Source organism: Scyliorhinus canicula, chromosome 7, assembly GCF_902713615.1.
Source record: "Scyliorhinus canicula chromosome 7, sScyCan1.1, whole genome shotgun sequence".
NCBI classification, from domain to species: Eukaryota; Metazoa; Chordata; class Chondrichthyes; order Carcharhiniformes; family Scyliorhinidae; genus Scyliorhinus; species Scyliorhinus canicula.
In genome coordinates, this window is record NC_052152.1 from 114,828,323 (window position 1) to 114,843,923 (window position 15,601).

At 49.3% G+C, this 15,601-nt stretch overlaps 1 protein-coding gene across 2 annotated transcripts in view; it reads left to right on the plus strand.

The window, feature by feature from the left end:
- The window catches only part of enox1 (ecto-NOX disulfide-thiol exchanger 1), a 370,497-nt gene that overhangs the window by 158,731 nt on the left and 196,165 nt on the right, over positions 1–15,601 (plus strand). For both annotated transcript variants that reach the window (XM_038802705.1, XM_038802704.1), the window contains exon 8: positions 3,700–3,817. In XM_038802705.1, the coding sequence (XP_038658633.1) occupies positions 3,700–3,817 (118 nt within the window). The remainder of the gene's footprint in view (positions 1–3,699; positions 3,818–15,601) is intronic.

The following is a 15,601-nucleotide window of genomic DNA, read 5'->3' on the forward strand; positions in this document are numbered from 1 at the left end:
CACACAGCCCCTCCACCATGGGATCACCTGTAATATCACACACCCTACAACACACAGCCCCTCCACCATAGGATCACCTGTAATATCACATACCCAACACACAGCCCCTCCACCACTCACCTGTAATATCACGCACCCTACAACACACAGCTCCTCCACCACGGGATCACTTGTAATATCACACACCCTACAACACACAGCCCTGCCTCCACAGGATCACCTGCAATATCACGCACCCTACAACACACAGCCCCTCCACCACTCGCCTGTAATATCACACACCCAACAACACACAGCCCCTCCACCACGGGATCACCTGTAATATCACACACCCTACAACACGCAGCCCTGCCTCCACGGGATCACCTGTAATATCACGCACCCTACAACACACAGCCCCTCCACCACTCGCCTGTAATATCGCACACCCAACACACAGCCCCTCCACCACGGGATCACCTGTAATATCACGCACCCAACAACACACAGCCCTTCCCACCATTGGACCCGGGTTCAATTCCGGCCTTGGGTGACTGTGGAGTTTGTACGTTCTCCCCGTGTCTGCGTGCATTTCCTCCGGGTGCTCCAGTTTCCTCCCACAGTCCAAAGATGTGCAGGTTAGATGGAGATGGCATGATAAATTTCCCCTCAGGGTGGAGTTGCAGCAATTGGGTAGGGAATTCTACCTCAGTAGGGTGGTCTTTAGGAGAGTTGGTACAGGCGCGATGGGTTAAATGGCCTCCTTCAGCACTGTAGGGATTCTTTGATTCTACATCACCTCCAATATCAAACATCCAACAATACACAGTCCCTCCACCACTAGATCACCAGTAATATCACACTCCCAACAACACACAGCTCCTCCCAGCATTAATCACCTGTAATAGCACACACCCAGCAACGCATAGTCAGTATCAGCCTCTGCAGCATGCAGTATCCAATTCCTTTAGGCCATTTTGATAAATGAGATGCTTTACACTGAAAATGAATCCATTAGCTCTCCATGGGTTCCAGTTGCAATGCTTTGCCTTTCCACTGCATTTGCAAGATGTCAGTTGAGTCATCAGTACCTTCATTGCTAATGTAATGTATGCTACACCTCAAAGGTTTGTTTCTGTGTAGATGTAATTGACTCGGGATGTATGACAGCAGGTACATTGTAACCAGCTGAAGTTAGAAGTTACTTCTTGAGGTGAGTTGTTTGAATTGTTTTGTCTGTTTGAGAAATGCATGAATGACTTGCTTGGAGATGGTGCGTTTGATGAAATGGTATGAAATCTGCTTTCCTAATTAAGGAGGTTGGAAGAGTTGTTCATTAACACACCGGTTTAAAAAAACACTCGGGGGATTCTTAATTAGGTTGATGAAGAAGGTGTATAAGATGCTGCTGTCATTTGTGTTACTGTAGATTTGAAATGATTTTTAATGGTATGTGTACCTCATTAAACCAGTAATCACGGTAAGTGACATAATACAGTGACAGAAACTGGCAATTCCTGATTTCTAATAGCTTGTCTTGACGTAATGATCTTTCCCTGAGGACCAGGTTATGGAGCGATGTTATGGTAAGTTCACACCATCACCTGGAGGACGGTTTGTTTTCATAAACACTCGAATGAACGGCTGATTAGGCCTTTATAGAGAAAAAAAATAACTTATTTCAAAAATTTATATGAATCAGTTTTAACCTGCTTTGGGAACAAGTGTTTAGGGGAGATGTTGGCCTAGTTGTATCGTCACTGGGTTAGTAATCCAGAAGACCCAGGATAATGGTCTGGGGACCTTGGTTCAAATCCCACCCTGACAGATGGTGAAATTTGAATTAATTTTTTAAAAAGCTGGAGTTAAAAGTCTAATGATGACCAAGAAACCATGGACGATTGTTGTAAAAATCCATCAGATTCACCTCGGGACAGAAATCTGCCATCCTTACATGGTCTGGCCTACATGTGACTCCAGACCCACAGCAATACGGTAGACTCTTAAGTACCCTCTCAATAAATGCTCGCTCAGTCAAGGTTGGTAATTGAATCCTGTTCTATTTACTAAATTCCACAAATTCCATGAATTTGTAATGAAATAAAAGTAAAAGATTACGGGCGGTATTCACCCCCCCCCCCCACCCCCCCCCAAACGCTGGGTGGGAGAATCGCTGGGGCGCCGCGCAAATCCCGCCACGCTGCCCCGACCCCGCACTCGATTCTCCCACCCCCCCCGAAACCAGTGCCACAAGAATCGCGCTGGTGAAAAAAATGATAGTCCCGCCGGCGCCATCCACACCTGGTCACTGCCGGCGGGTACTCGTGAAGTCTTAGGCAGCGGCCTGTGGGGGTTGGGCTCCTTCACCGGGAGGGGCTTCCGAAGGGGTCTGGCCCGCGATCGGGGCCCACCGATCGGCAGGACGGCCTCCACCACCCCCCCCCCCCCCCGGGCCTACTTTCCCCGCAGCCAGCCCCTGAACACCGATCCCATGTTGGGTCTGGGCCGGTGGGCGTAAGAAGTTCTCCGCGCATGTGCAGGATTGAGCTGGCCCAACTGCACATGCGCGGGTTGGCGCGGCACCAAGAGGAGGCTGGAGGGCGTGAACCGCGCGCTGTGCTGGGCCCCTATGGGGGCCAGAATAGGTTGTGCCCAGGCCCTGTTCGCGCCGTCGTGAAATGCGACGGTGTTCACGATTGGGCAAACACTTTGCCTCAATATCGCCGAATCGCCCCCTCTCTTTCAACCTAATTATAGTTACAGTAAAGCAAAATGTAGTCCATCCCAGCTCTCAATCATCTGTAATATCAAACACCCGACAAGATCACCTGTCATATCAATAAGAGAGAAACTAACAATCATCCCTTGACATTCAATGGCATTACCATCGCTGAATTTCCCACTATCAACATCCTGGGGTTACTACTGACTAGAAACTGAACTAGCGATATAAAAACTGTGGCTAAAAGAGCATATCAGAGACTCGGAACCCTGCAATGAGTGACTCAACTCTGAACCTCCCCAAAGTCCACCTCAATAATGCACAAATCAGGAGTGTGATGGAATACTCCCTAATGGCCTTGATGAGTGCAGCTCCAACCACACTCAAGAAGCTCGACATCACCGAGGAAACAGCAGCCCATTTTATTGGCAACCATTCACAAATATTCGCTCCTTCCACCTCCGATGCACAGTGACAGACGTCTGTACCTTCCAAAGGTGCACTGCAGGAACTCACCAAGGTTCCTGAGGCAGCACCTTCCAAATCCACGACCACTACCATCTAAACACCACCACCTGAATGTTCCCCTCCAAGTCATTCACCACCTGATGTGGAAATATATCGGGCGTTCCTTCACTGTTGCTGGGTCAAAATCCAAGAGCTCCTTCTCTAACAGCACTATGGGTGTCCCTACGCCACATGGATTGCAGCGTTTCAAGAAGGCAGCTCACCATCATCTTCTCAAGGGCATTTAGGGATGGACAAAAATGATGCGCTAATCAGTGACACCCATATCACTTGGATGTTTTTTTAAATCACACCCAATAACACACACCCCCTCGAGCACCTGTAATTGCAAAGCTTGATCTTGCAGGTTTTCAGAATTTGATCCACGTCACTTTGAGAAGTGTTCATTCTGAGTTTATTGTATTTTTTTTGACTGCTGATCATTCCTGTTTGAATTTCTGGCAATGTAGTGTCTCTCTCTTCAACAACAGGAAATCAGGAATGTGCATAGTGAAGAACTCATGGGGATTCGTCGAGAAGAGGAGATGGAAATGTCGGATGATGATTATGAAGAAAGTTCATCTAAGTTACCCCCAGTGGATGAGTCTGGTAAGGCACTTTCAGCTGTTTCCATTCATTGGTCAGTAGTGTTAGCATCTCAACGAAAGGGCTTAAAACCGGGTATAACTGAAGCTCTATCGTTTACACTGAGCAAAGCTAGATCAGCAAAGGCCCAACCAGTAGTATAATCTGGTCTCCAGAATCATAGAATTCCTACAGTGCAGAAGGAGGCCACTCTGCCCATTAAGTCTACACTGACCCTAGAAAAAGCACACTACCTAAGACCAAGCCCCTCCCTATTCCAATATCCAAACCTAACCTACACACCTTTGGACATGAAGGTGAAATTAGGCAGACCCAATTTACCTAACCTACACATCTTTGGACTATGGAAGAAACCGGAGCACCCGGAGGAAACCCAAGCACTCACGGGGTGAACGTGCAAAGTCCACACAGTCACCCAAGGCTAGAACTGAACCTGGGTCCCGAGCACTGTGAGGCAGCAATGCTAACCTCTGTGCCACCTGGCCACCCTATGGACTTCACAAGCTACAGTGGGCACCCATCCTGTCACCCACACCCCACCCCACCCCATCACCCACCGTACTGCAGAACAGTCATGATGTAACGGAATTGCGAGAGGCTATATGGCCCCTTGTGTCTTAATTCCGAGAATATCTGGGGCTATAGTGACATTAGTGGATTATTCTAGATTGAAGGAGTGACTAGATGAGTCTTGATACCATTGTTTTCATAGAAATATAGAAAATAAGTGCAGGTGTAGACCATTCGGCCCTTCGAGCCCTCACCAATATTCAATGTAACCATGGTTGGTCATGCAAGTTCAATATCCCACTCCCACTTTCTCTCCATACCCTTTGATCCCTTTAGCTGCAAGATCCAGCTCCCTCTTGAATGTAACCAACAAACTGGCCCCAGCAGCTTTCAGTGGTAGAGAATTCCACAAGTTCACAACTCTCTGAGAGAAGGAGTTCTTCCTCATCTCAGTCCTGAGTGGCTTATCCCTTATTCTTAGGCTGTGACCCTAGTTCTGGATACCCCCAACATCAGGATCGTTCTTCCCTCATCTAGCCTGTCCAGTCCCATCAGGCTTTTATATGTTTCTATGAGATCTCCTCTCATTCTTCTAAACTCCAGTGAGTAAAAGCCTAGTTGATCCAGTCTTTCTTGATCTGTCAGTCCTGCCATCCCAGGAATTAGTCTGGTGAACATTCACTGGACACCCTCAATAGCAAGAATGTCCTTTCTCAAACTAGGAGACTAAAACTGCATACAATCATCAAGGTGTGGTCTCACCAAGGTCCGATATAACTCCAGCAAGACATCCCTACTCCTATACTCAAATCCTTTCCGTATGAAGGCCAGCATGCCATTAGCTTTCCTCACCGCCTGCTGTACCTGCATGCCAACCTTCAGCGATTGGTCCACCATAACACCCAGGTCTTGTTGCACTTCCCCTTTTCCTAAACTGCGATCATTAAGATAATAATCTGCCTTCCTATTTTTGCCACCAAAGTGGTAACCTCGCATTTACCCATATTATATTGCATTTGCCAAGTATTTGCCCACTCAGCTGGCCTGTCCAAGTCACCCTGCAGCCTCTTTGCATCCTCCTCACAGCACACACTGCCATCCAGCTTAGTGTTGTCTGCAAATTTGAAGACATTACATGCAATTCCTGTGTCCAAATCATTAATGTATATTGTGAACAGCCATGGTCCGCACTGAACCCTCTGGTACCTCACGAGTCACTGCCTGCCACTCTGAAAAGGTTGACGGTAGATAGGCAATGGCAGATATTTAAAGAACACATGGATGAACTTCGACAATTGTACATCCCTGTCTGGTGCAAGAGTAAGCCGGGGAAGGTGGTTCAAGACATTGTTAAGACATTGTAAAAACAACTCAAATACAGTCACTATCTCCCCTTACAGAATAGAATAGAAATGTCCCTCAATATCTGCAGTGCCCTTGAAAGACAGAGCATAATATGCTTTGAGATCAATAACGAATGAAAGAGAATTAGGAAAGTTTGATATCTTGTGATAACTATTGATTCTCTTTGCTCTACTTGATGCCAAATTGTGATGTCCTTAAAATATAGCTGATTGCTAAATGTGCATGTCTCCTTCTGGTAAAGTACTTGTTTTAAGTTCTTATATCACCAAGAAAGTAATGTAGGTCACATGTTTGACAAAATATTGATGAGGGTTAGAATCTACTACTTTATAAGTTGTGAGATATGTAGCCTAATAGGAAATATTAACTTGACGTTATTGATTACATTGGACTGCAATTTCATTCTGTGCCTTGCTGTGTAAATAATATCTATGCTGCTGATCAGTTTATGTTCAATGTAATTGTGTTTTGCATGTTGAGTGCAAATTGTATGTTAAATTATTTTGTAACATGCATACCTTCTTACTTAACATCCTTAGCACAATGTGGGAGCCCACCTGCCCCTTGTCCTATGGTCTGAGGGAGTTACATGTTGCACACGCTAGTCGATGATGACTTGAGCAGGACTTTTATTCGTTATTCCTGCCACTGATAGAAGGGAAGTGGAAGTGGAATGTCCTCCACTTGCTGTGCGGCCTCAGTTAACATGCCCCCTTATTACCCCGATGCCTTCTCGAATTCCCTCAGTCACTACACAACAGAATCCCACTGTTAAGAACCTCGTTAATGTTACTGGCAAGATGGGACAGGCCTCTGTGGCTCGGACACAGATGGAACTGGCCTGTCTGACTGTTAGATGGGGAGAACTAGCCTCCATCCCCAATGAGGGTGCTCACAGTTATACTTTTCAGTCTCGATGATATCCCACATTGTGGATTCAGCTATCTATCTCTCTCAAATTCCTTTAGAGGTTATCATTTGTATACCCCCACTGATCGCTGGTAAACAGGGTTTCTGACATAGTCACTCGCACCATAATGTCTCTAGATGCCTGCTGATCTTGTTACTGGGCAAATTGCATCTCATTATTCCGAGAGATGCCTGTTAGCTCAGTTAGCTGGACAGCTGGTTTGCGATGTGGAGTGATGCCAACAGCATGGGTTCCCGCACTGGCTGAGGTTATTCATGAAGACCCCACCTTCTCGACCTTGTCCCTTGCCTGAGATGTGGTGATCCTCAGGTTAAATCACCACCAGTCAGCTCTCCCCCTCAAAGGGGAAATTCTACAATCAGTACTTGTATGAAATCTACAATCAATGCCGGTCGGGGCCGGTTAGCTCAGTTGGCTCGATGCCTAGCGTACAGTGCAGAATGACACGAACTGCACGGAGCTCTTGTATCAGCTGTGGGAGTTCAGAGAGTCCTGTTTCCTTACCTTGTCCAACGCTTGATGTGGAGTGGAGTCCCTCAAGCTATAAAACCAATTGTTTCTTTCTAATGGAGGGAGACGCCGAGGGTCCTTTGTGGACTACAGTTAATTATGTCACCATTATCATTAGTATCTGTAGTAAATCTGCCGTCAGTCTTTGTGAATCAGTCAGTGTGTTTCGTATATCTACAATTGCCCCTGTAGCAAACCTATAATGAATGTCTGTAATAAATCTACAATCAGTTTTTGTAGCAATTCTACATTCAGTGTTTGTCATCAAAGCACAGACAGACCTTATGGTTACTCAACAGTCCGTATCAAGAGTCAGTGCGTGCAGTTTGGTAGTACAGAGCTGGAGTGTTGATGAAAAAAGAGACATGCCATGAAGTGTTTTTTGTACTCATCAAGAATACAAAATTTCACAGGGACCAACAACTTATGCTGCATGAGAAAAGGATGCTGATTGGTTAGCAAGTCAGCTCTGATTGGACGAGACATTGCCATGGCGAATGTGCTAGGGAGCTATTGTCACCTATGCATATGAACAAAGGTGCAATGCCTGGACATGTTCCTTTTACCTGCAGAGGACAGGCCCCTGCTTATGGATGTACATAACTTCCAGGAATAAAAAAAGAGGATTGATGGGAATATAATTTGATAGTATGCCATATGAATGCGCCTGAAGTCATCTGAATCACTCCGCAAAAAATGGGTAAAATTCCAACCTTTAGTGCTGTACCAAGGGAGTGCTGTATTGCTGAAGATGCCACCTAGTGGTTGAAAGTCTAAACTGAAGTATCGTCTGGCTTCTCAGATGAACACAAATGATTGCAAACCTCAGTTTCTGCCCAGAAGATAGGCAAAGTTGACAGAGTCTCTGCTATATTTGCCTGCATTGGATAGCTTGAGGAATGGTGAGCTGTCCGTGCTACTCACACGTCTGATTGGAAACTCGCCCATTGTGGAGAGGCAAGACATCTGGCACGTCACCTTCTGATTTAAACACTATCTTAAAGGGGTGGTGCCGTTGTCTGGTACTGCTGCAGTTATGGAAAATGTCTGCTGCTAGATCCCTGGCTCCCAAAACACCCAACCCCCACTTCTCAGAGAACGTTGGGGAAACACTGGTATGCCTCCAGTATGGCCCTCTCCCCTGTCCCATAGACAACTGTTGCAGAGTAAAGCAATGCTGAAAGTATTTCTTCTGTGACCTGACGACAGTGCCAGAGGAAATTAAATGATGAGACTAGAGTACTTGAGATATGACTCCTATTCAAAACTCTTTGATTTCCACCACAGCCCCACACAGCTCTCGCACAGTTCCAACATTGATCATTTCATACCCTCATTCCTTCTCTCCCCTCCAATTGCAACAGCAAAGCATCTTTCTCTGCTTCCACGTTTTCACTCTGCACCTACTACTCTCACACTTACTACCCCCTCCATTCCACCCACTGCCCTCATCCGACACCCTCTCCCCACACCCACTGACACTCTCTCCCACACCCACTGCCCTCATCTGACACCCCATTCCTCACACTCACTCACCTCACACTTACTGATCCCCTCCCCCACTGCCCTCACACTTACTGATCCCCTCCCCCACAGCCCGCACACTTACTGATCCCCTCCCCCACACTCACTGCCCTCACACTTACTGATCCCCTCCCCCACTGCCCTCACACTTACTGATCCCCTCCCTCACACTCACTGCCCTCACACTTACTGATCCCCTCCCCCACACTCACTGCCCTCACACTTACTGATCCCCTCCCCCACTGCCCTCACACTTACTGATCCCCTCCCTCACACTCACTGCCCTCACACTTACTGATCCCCTCCCCCACACTCACTGCCCTCACACTTACTGATCCCCTCCCCCACTGCCCTCACACTTACTGACGCCCCTTCCCCACTGCCCTCACACTTACTGATCCCCTCCCCCACACTCACTGCCCTCACACTTACTGATCCCCTCCCCCACTCACCTCACACTTACTGATCCCCTCCCCCACTACCCTCACACTTACTGATCCCCTCCCCCACACCCACTCGCACTTACTGATCCCCTCCCCCACTGCCCTCACACTTACTGATCCCCTCCCCCACACTCACTGTCCTCACACGTACTGATCCCCTCCCCACACCCACTCACACTTACTGATCCCCCTCCCCCACTGCCCTCACACTTACTGACGCCCCTCCCCCACACTCACTGCCCTCACACTTACTGATCCCCTCCCCCACACCCACTCACACTTACTGATCCCCTCCCCCACTGCCCTCACACTTACTGATCCCCTCCCCCACACCCACTCACACTTACTGATCCCCTCCCCCACTGCCCTCACACTTACTGATCGCCTCCCCACACTCACTGCCCTCACACTTACTGATCCCCTCCCCCACACTCACTGCCCTCACACTTACTGATCCCCTCCCCCACACTCACAGCCCTCACACTTACTGATCCCCTCCCCCACTGCCCTCACACTTACTGATCCCCTCCCCCACTGCCCTCACACTTACTGATCCCCTCCCCCACACCCACTCACCTCACACTTACTGATCCCCTCCCCCTCCCCCACTGCCCTCACACTTACTGATCCCCTCCCTCACACTCACTGCCCTCACACTTACTGATCCCCTCCCCCATTCACCTCACACTTACTGATCCCCTCCCCCACTGCCCTCACACTCACTACCCTCACACTTACTGATCCCCTCCCCCACTGCCCTCACACTTACTGATCCACTCCCCCACTGCCCTCACACTTACTGATCCCCCCCCCACTGCCCTCACACTCACTGCCCTCACACTTACTGATCCCCTCCCCCACTGCCCTCACACTTACGGATTCCCTCCCCCACTGCCCTCACACTTACTGATCCCCTCCCCCACACCCACTCACACTTACTGATCCCCCTCCCCCACTGCCCTCACACTTATGATCCCCTCCCCCACTGCCCTCACACTTACTGATTCCCTCCCCCACTGCCCTCACACTTACTGATCCCCTCCCCCACTGCCCTCACACTTACTGAACCCCTCCCCCACTGCCCTCACACTCACTGCCCTCACACTTACTGATCCCTCCCCCTCCCCCACTGCCCTCACACTTACTGATCCCCTCCCCCGCTGCCCTCACACTTACTGATCCCCTCCCCCACACTCACTGCCCTCACACTTACTGATCCCCTCCCCCACTGCCCTCACACTTACTGATCCCCTCCCCCACACTCACTGCCCTCACACTTACTGAGCCCCTTCCCCACTGCCCTCACACTTACTGATCCCCTCCCCCTCCTCCACTGCCCTCACACTTACTGACGCCCCCCCTCCCTCACAATTACCGACAACCCCTCTCCCACACCTCCTGCCCTCACTATAACCTGACGCAGCTCCCTGGAGGGTTAGACCACATCCTCACTCTGCAACAGTCAGTCATGACAAGAGCGTGCAGACAGCAGCAGTGTAACGCAATCTAAAGCCTGTGGTCTGTTTTGCAGTCAGTTGAGAAACATGTGGTACCGAAGCTGCCTGCTTTGCTGGCAGATTTAAATCAGGACCCCACCTGCCTCTCGCAGGAGCATGAACTGCCTTTAAAGTCAGCAAAAGAATATTGCTGGGCGAGAACCTTGGGTGGGTAAGTGGACTCAGCCTGGTTTCAACACCTCCCACGCACCATTCTCAGGGAAATCAGTCTCAAACTGTGAACATCCACCTTTATAGAGTAGCGACTATCATCGCCTCCGAAAACTGCATTTAATGCCTTGTTAAATAAGACATATTTGTCAAACTGTTACTGTTTACAGGGCATCGTGAGAATGTGGTGATGAGCTGTTACATATACGCAAGTTGTTTCATTACTGCCTGTAAGGCTAACATATGCAGACCAAGGTTGTACAATTGGCACCGGAGGCAGCGCTCATGCTACAAACTACAGAAATGTGAAAACCTGTCTCCAGCTTTGCTTTCCAACCTGCCATTATTTCCTCTTCCAGAGCAGTTGATCCTGAAGAACTACTTTGTTAGCTCATGCATTTTAGTGATTCAAAGTCAGCACTCTGCAGCCGGCCTGTTCTTCCTTGGCAACACCTACTGATGGGTTTCGCCTCTGTCTGGAGGCTGAATGCTCCTCAAGTTATCTGTATCACACTGCTGAGCCTCCATTGCTGACAGCGTGACAGGCAGTCTTTGTACAGCTAGGCTTTCAAGTGGCACAGTGCAGGTGGAGAGACTTATACTAAATGCTGTGTTTGCTATTTATCAATGACGTATCAAAAATAAATGGAGGAAACAACACGATTAATCTTTCTGCACAACAAACTGTCATGGTTAAGCAGAAACAGGCAGCATTCCCTCTCCAAAGGCAATATTCTGTGCATGGTGGCCTTGGATTTGATTTCAGAATGACGGTGAGCTTCATGGTGACTCCCACTCCTGTTGTTTCAGGGGTTGGGAACAGTGTTTGGGGTGGAGAATAACACGGGAGTCTCGAACAGCTTTTAGGCATGCAGGAATTCCCCAATCGATTGTCCCGCTTCCCGCCAATGAGTGACGGGAATCCTGACTTCTAATGTCGGGATCGCGATTTGCAACTGTTTTAAGTATCGTCAGGCCTTTCCGCATGGGATAGTCTTCCCATGTTAAATATTCCATTCATGTCAGTGTGAGGGCACGCTGACTTGAGTCACGACAGGGCCCCCATGTCATGGACCGAGTGGGAAGAACCTGTCGGAGGCACACTGAAGACTACAGCCCCCAGGGGGGAGAGGATCGGGTCTGGGCCGTACCCTGACACAGTGTGGGCACTGCCCCCAGCACTGGCCCCCGTGCATGACCCGCTAACACTGCCCCCAGCACTGCCTCCTAGCACTGGCCCCAGCACTGACCCGCGCATTAGCCCCAGCACTGACCCGCGCATTAGCCCCAGCACTGACCCAACACTGCCCCAGGCACTGCACCCCCTGTCACTGCCCCCTAGTACTGCATTGGCACTGCTCCAATATTGCACTAGCACTGCCCTAGCATTGCTGCCTGGCATTGCCCCAGAACTGCCCAGACTCAGCTCCCAGTACTGCACTGGCACTGCCTCCTGGCATTGCCCCTGGAACTGCCCCGGCACTGCCATCTCGCACTGTCCCCAATACTGCCCAGGCACCGCCCCCTGGCACTGTCCGCAGCATTGCACTGGTACTGTCCCAGCACTGCCCCTAAAACTATCCAGGCACTGCCCCCAGTATTGCTCAGCACTACCCCATCACTGCCCAGGAACTGGCCAGGCACTGCCCCAGGCACTGCCCCAGTACTGCCCCAAGAACTGCCCAGGCACTGCCCCTGGCACTGCCCCAAGAACTGCACTGGCACTGCCCAAGCATTGCCCCCGGAACTGCCCAGGCACTGCCCCCTGGCACTGTCCGCAGTATTGCACTGGTACTGTCCCAGCACTGCCCCTGAAACTATCCAGGCACTGCCCCCAGTATTGCCCAGCACTGCCCCATCACTGCCCAGGAACTGGCCACGTACTGCCCCAGGCACTGCCCCAGTACTGCCCCAAGAACTGCCCAGGCACTGCCCCAGGCACTGCCCCAGTACTGCCCCAAGAACTGCCCAGGCACTGCCCCTGGCACTGCCCCAAGAACTGCCCAGGCACTGCCCCCAGTACTGCACTGGCACTGCCCAAGCATTGCCCCCGGAACTGCCCAGGCACTGCCATTGGAACTGCCCAGGCACATCCCCCAGATCTGCCCAGGCACTGTCCCCTGGCACTGCCCCTAGTACTGCACTGGCATTGCCCCAGCATTGCCCCCAGAACTGACCAGGCCATGCCCCCAGTATTGCCTGGCACTGCCCCATCACTGCCCAGAACTACCCCCAGTACTGCACTGGCACTGCCCCAGCATTGCCCCCAGGCACTGCCCCCAGATCTGCCCAGGCACTGTCCCCTGGCACTGCCACTGGAACTGCCCAGGCACGTCCCCCAGATCTGCCCAGGCACTGTCCCCTGGCGCTGCCCCCAGTACTGCACTGGCACTGCCCCCAGAATTGCCCGGGCACTGCCCCCTGGCACTTGGAGGCCATGGGGGGGTGTCTCCATTTTAATATTTTGAAAATTGGGACGCCCTTTAAGAAATATCATGGAACCTATCTCTTCCTTTATTTTTAAAATAGTGGGAAAAGCCGGAACACAATCAATGGGCTACCTTCTGCTTTTCCCACCCGAGTTGACACTTTTGACAAAACAAATCAGTAAATTCTGCCCAATGTCTTTATTAATGTGTAAATTGTCCAGAAATTTGTGGCAAGGAAGTGACACTCCATGAATATCCACATGTTACTCTGAAGGTTTGTGCTGTTCTTCCATTCGTTTTGCCAAAGTGATAGTTTGCCCTCAAACCTCCCCGTGAGTTGCTTGAAGTTGCAACATTGACTTTCTCCCCATTCTCACTCAAACCTACCTCGGCTATCCACCTCACATCCCACTCCTACTTTTGCACCTTTGCCCTCCCACATGTCCCTTCCCTCCACCCCATCATCAATAGAAAGAGCCTTTAGCTACAGGGTCACTGTCATATCAGAACGCTGACCCTAAATCCCTTTGTCTTTTCCCGAATGTTCCCACCTTCGAAAGTCACAACTATTGCACCTTTTGGGCATCTCTTACCTCTGGTCTGACATCCTCTGAACTCCTGCAATATGCATTGTTTTATGTTACAAATATTGGCGATGCTGGATAACACTAAGGGCGGTGAAGAGATTAAATCTGGAGGAACAAGGAGGCTGGAACTTCCAGAAAGGGAGAATTTTCATCAACAGAAATTGGAAATTGGGGTGAAAGGTTTGTAGCATTGATAAAGATGTCCTCTATGTGGACTTGAATAGCAATAGTTTATGGTTTCATCTGGGGTTTTCATGTTAGCGCATTAGCCTGCTATTGTTGGAAGCCCTCAAAAATCATCTACTTCATTTTTTGATTTATTTGTTGAAAAAAATGATTTGGCATTTGGGACCTCGATGCAGTATTTGGGCAATATCGGCCTGATGGGAATTTAGAGAGAATGGAATCCACAATAGCAGCAAGCAACACATAACAGATGGACAAGTGTGTGGTGTAATAGTGAGCAAGCCTGGTCGGAAAAGTGTTTCCACCCACGTATCCTGATACCATTTCCGATTACAGCTAAGGTGGGTAAAGGGTGGCGTCGCAATACTACCCGATCCCTGGTAAAAGCCAATTAAGCTGGTCAAGCAGCTCATTATGAGCTTGTTAAGAAGAAGGCGGGGATTTTCTTGGGGCTCGTTGGAGTTCCATGTGCTCTCTGGGCAAGAGCAGGTGACCAACAGGTGCAGAGTTGGGAGCCAGACAAAGCTGCCACAGGGAATGATCTTGTTCACATAAGAGGATGCCGGTACAGATGGGGACTCGGCCATTTGCACTGGGATGCCCTTGGTGCTGGGGCCATAGACATAGGACATAGAAAAATACAGCACAGAACAGGCCCTTCGGCCCACGATGTTGTGCCGAACTTTTGTCCTAGATTAAGAACAAATTAATCTGCACCCTATCATTATACCGTAATCAATGTACCTATCCAATAGCTGCTTGAACGTTCCTAATGTTTCCAACTCAGCTACTTCCACAGGCAGTGCATTCCATGCCCCCACTACTCTCTGGGTAAAGAACCTAGGGTGGACTGTGATTTGGTGGGGGGGGGATTCAACGATGATACCTCTTAAAACTGAATAGTTAGCATTCCACTTGAGTAGTTTTACATAAGTTACTTTATTTAGGATTGAGATGAATTATAGGACTGAGTAATCATTATTAACCATTAACCATGTATTTTTAGGACGTAGCAGTAATAAGTAATGAAATGGGATTTAGGATAGCTAACTTGTGAAACAAATGCAAGAAACTGGTTCTGCTGTCCTGCTTTTCACAGACAATGAATGCACAGCAAATTACTAGTAAGCATTGCTGTCAGGATGAGGATCAGTCATGCGCTGCTTGTAATTCTATTGGGTGAAGTTTAAACACTGCTTGCAATTCTATTGGATAAGTTTAAATGTAGCAGCTTCAGGGATTGGATTGCGTCCAACTGGGGTGGGGTATTGATTTTTGAACGTTGTATAAGTACTGTGTTCTGGTCTTTGTTCAGCAGAACAGGCCTTGGCAGATATCCAGTCTGTTCTCCGTGTACACGTAACAAGATTGATTAAATAACCATCTTGTCCAGGTCGTCGTGTTTTTTTTCCTTTCTGTACTGAGTTAAGCCACAGGGAATAACCCCACGTGGAAGCTGACTCAATACACAGGTCTTGAAACCGCTCCTACAGACCGTAAGCACATGGGTATGCATGGGACAATCACTCTGGCATCAAGGGGACACAAAAGCAAAGGGCAATGTTGTCGAGCAGAACTGGGGTACCACCTCGGATGACTATCTGTGTGGAGTTTGCACATTCTCCCCGTGTCTGC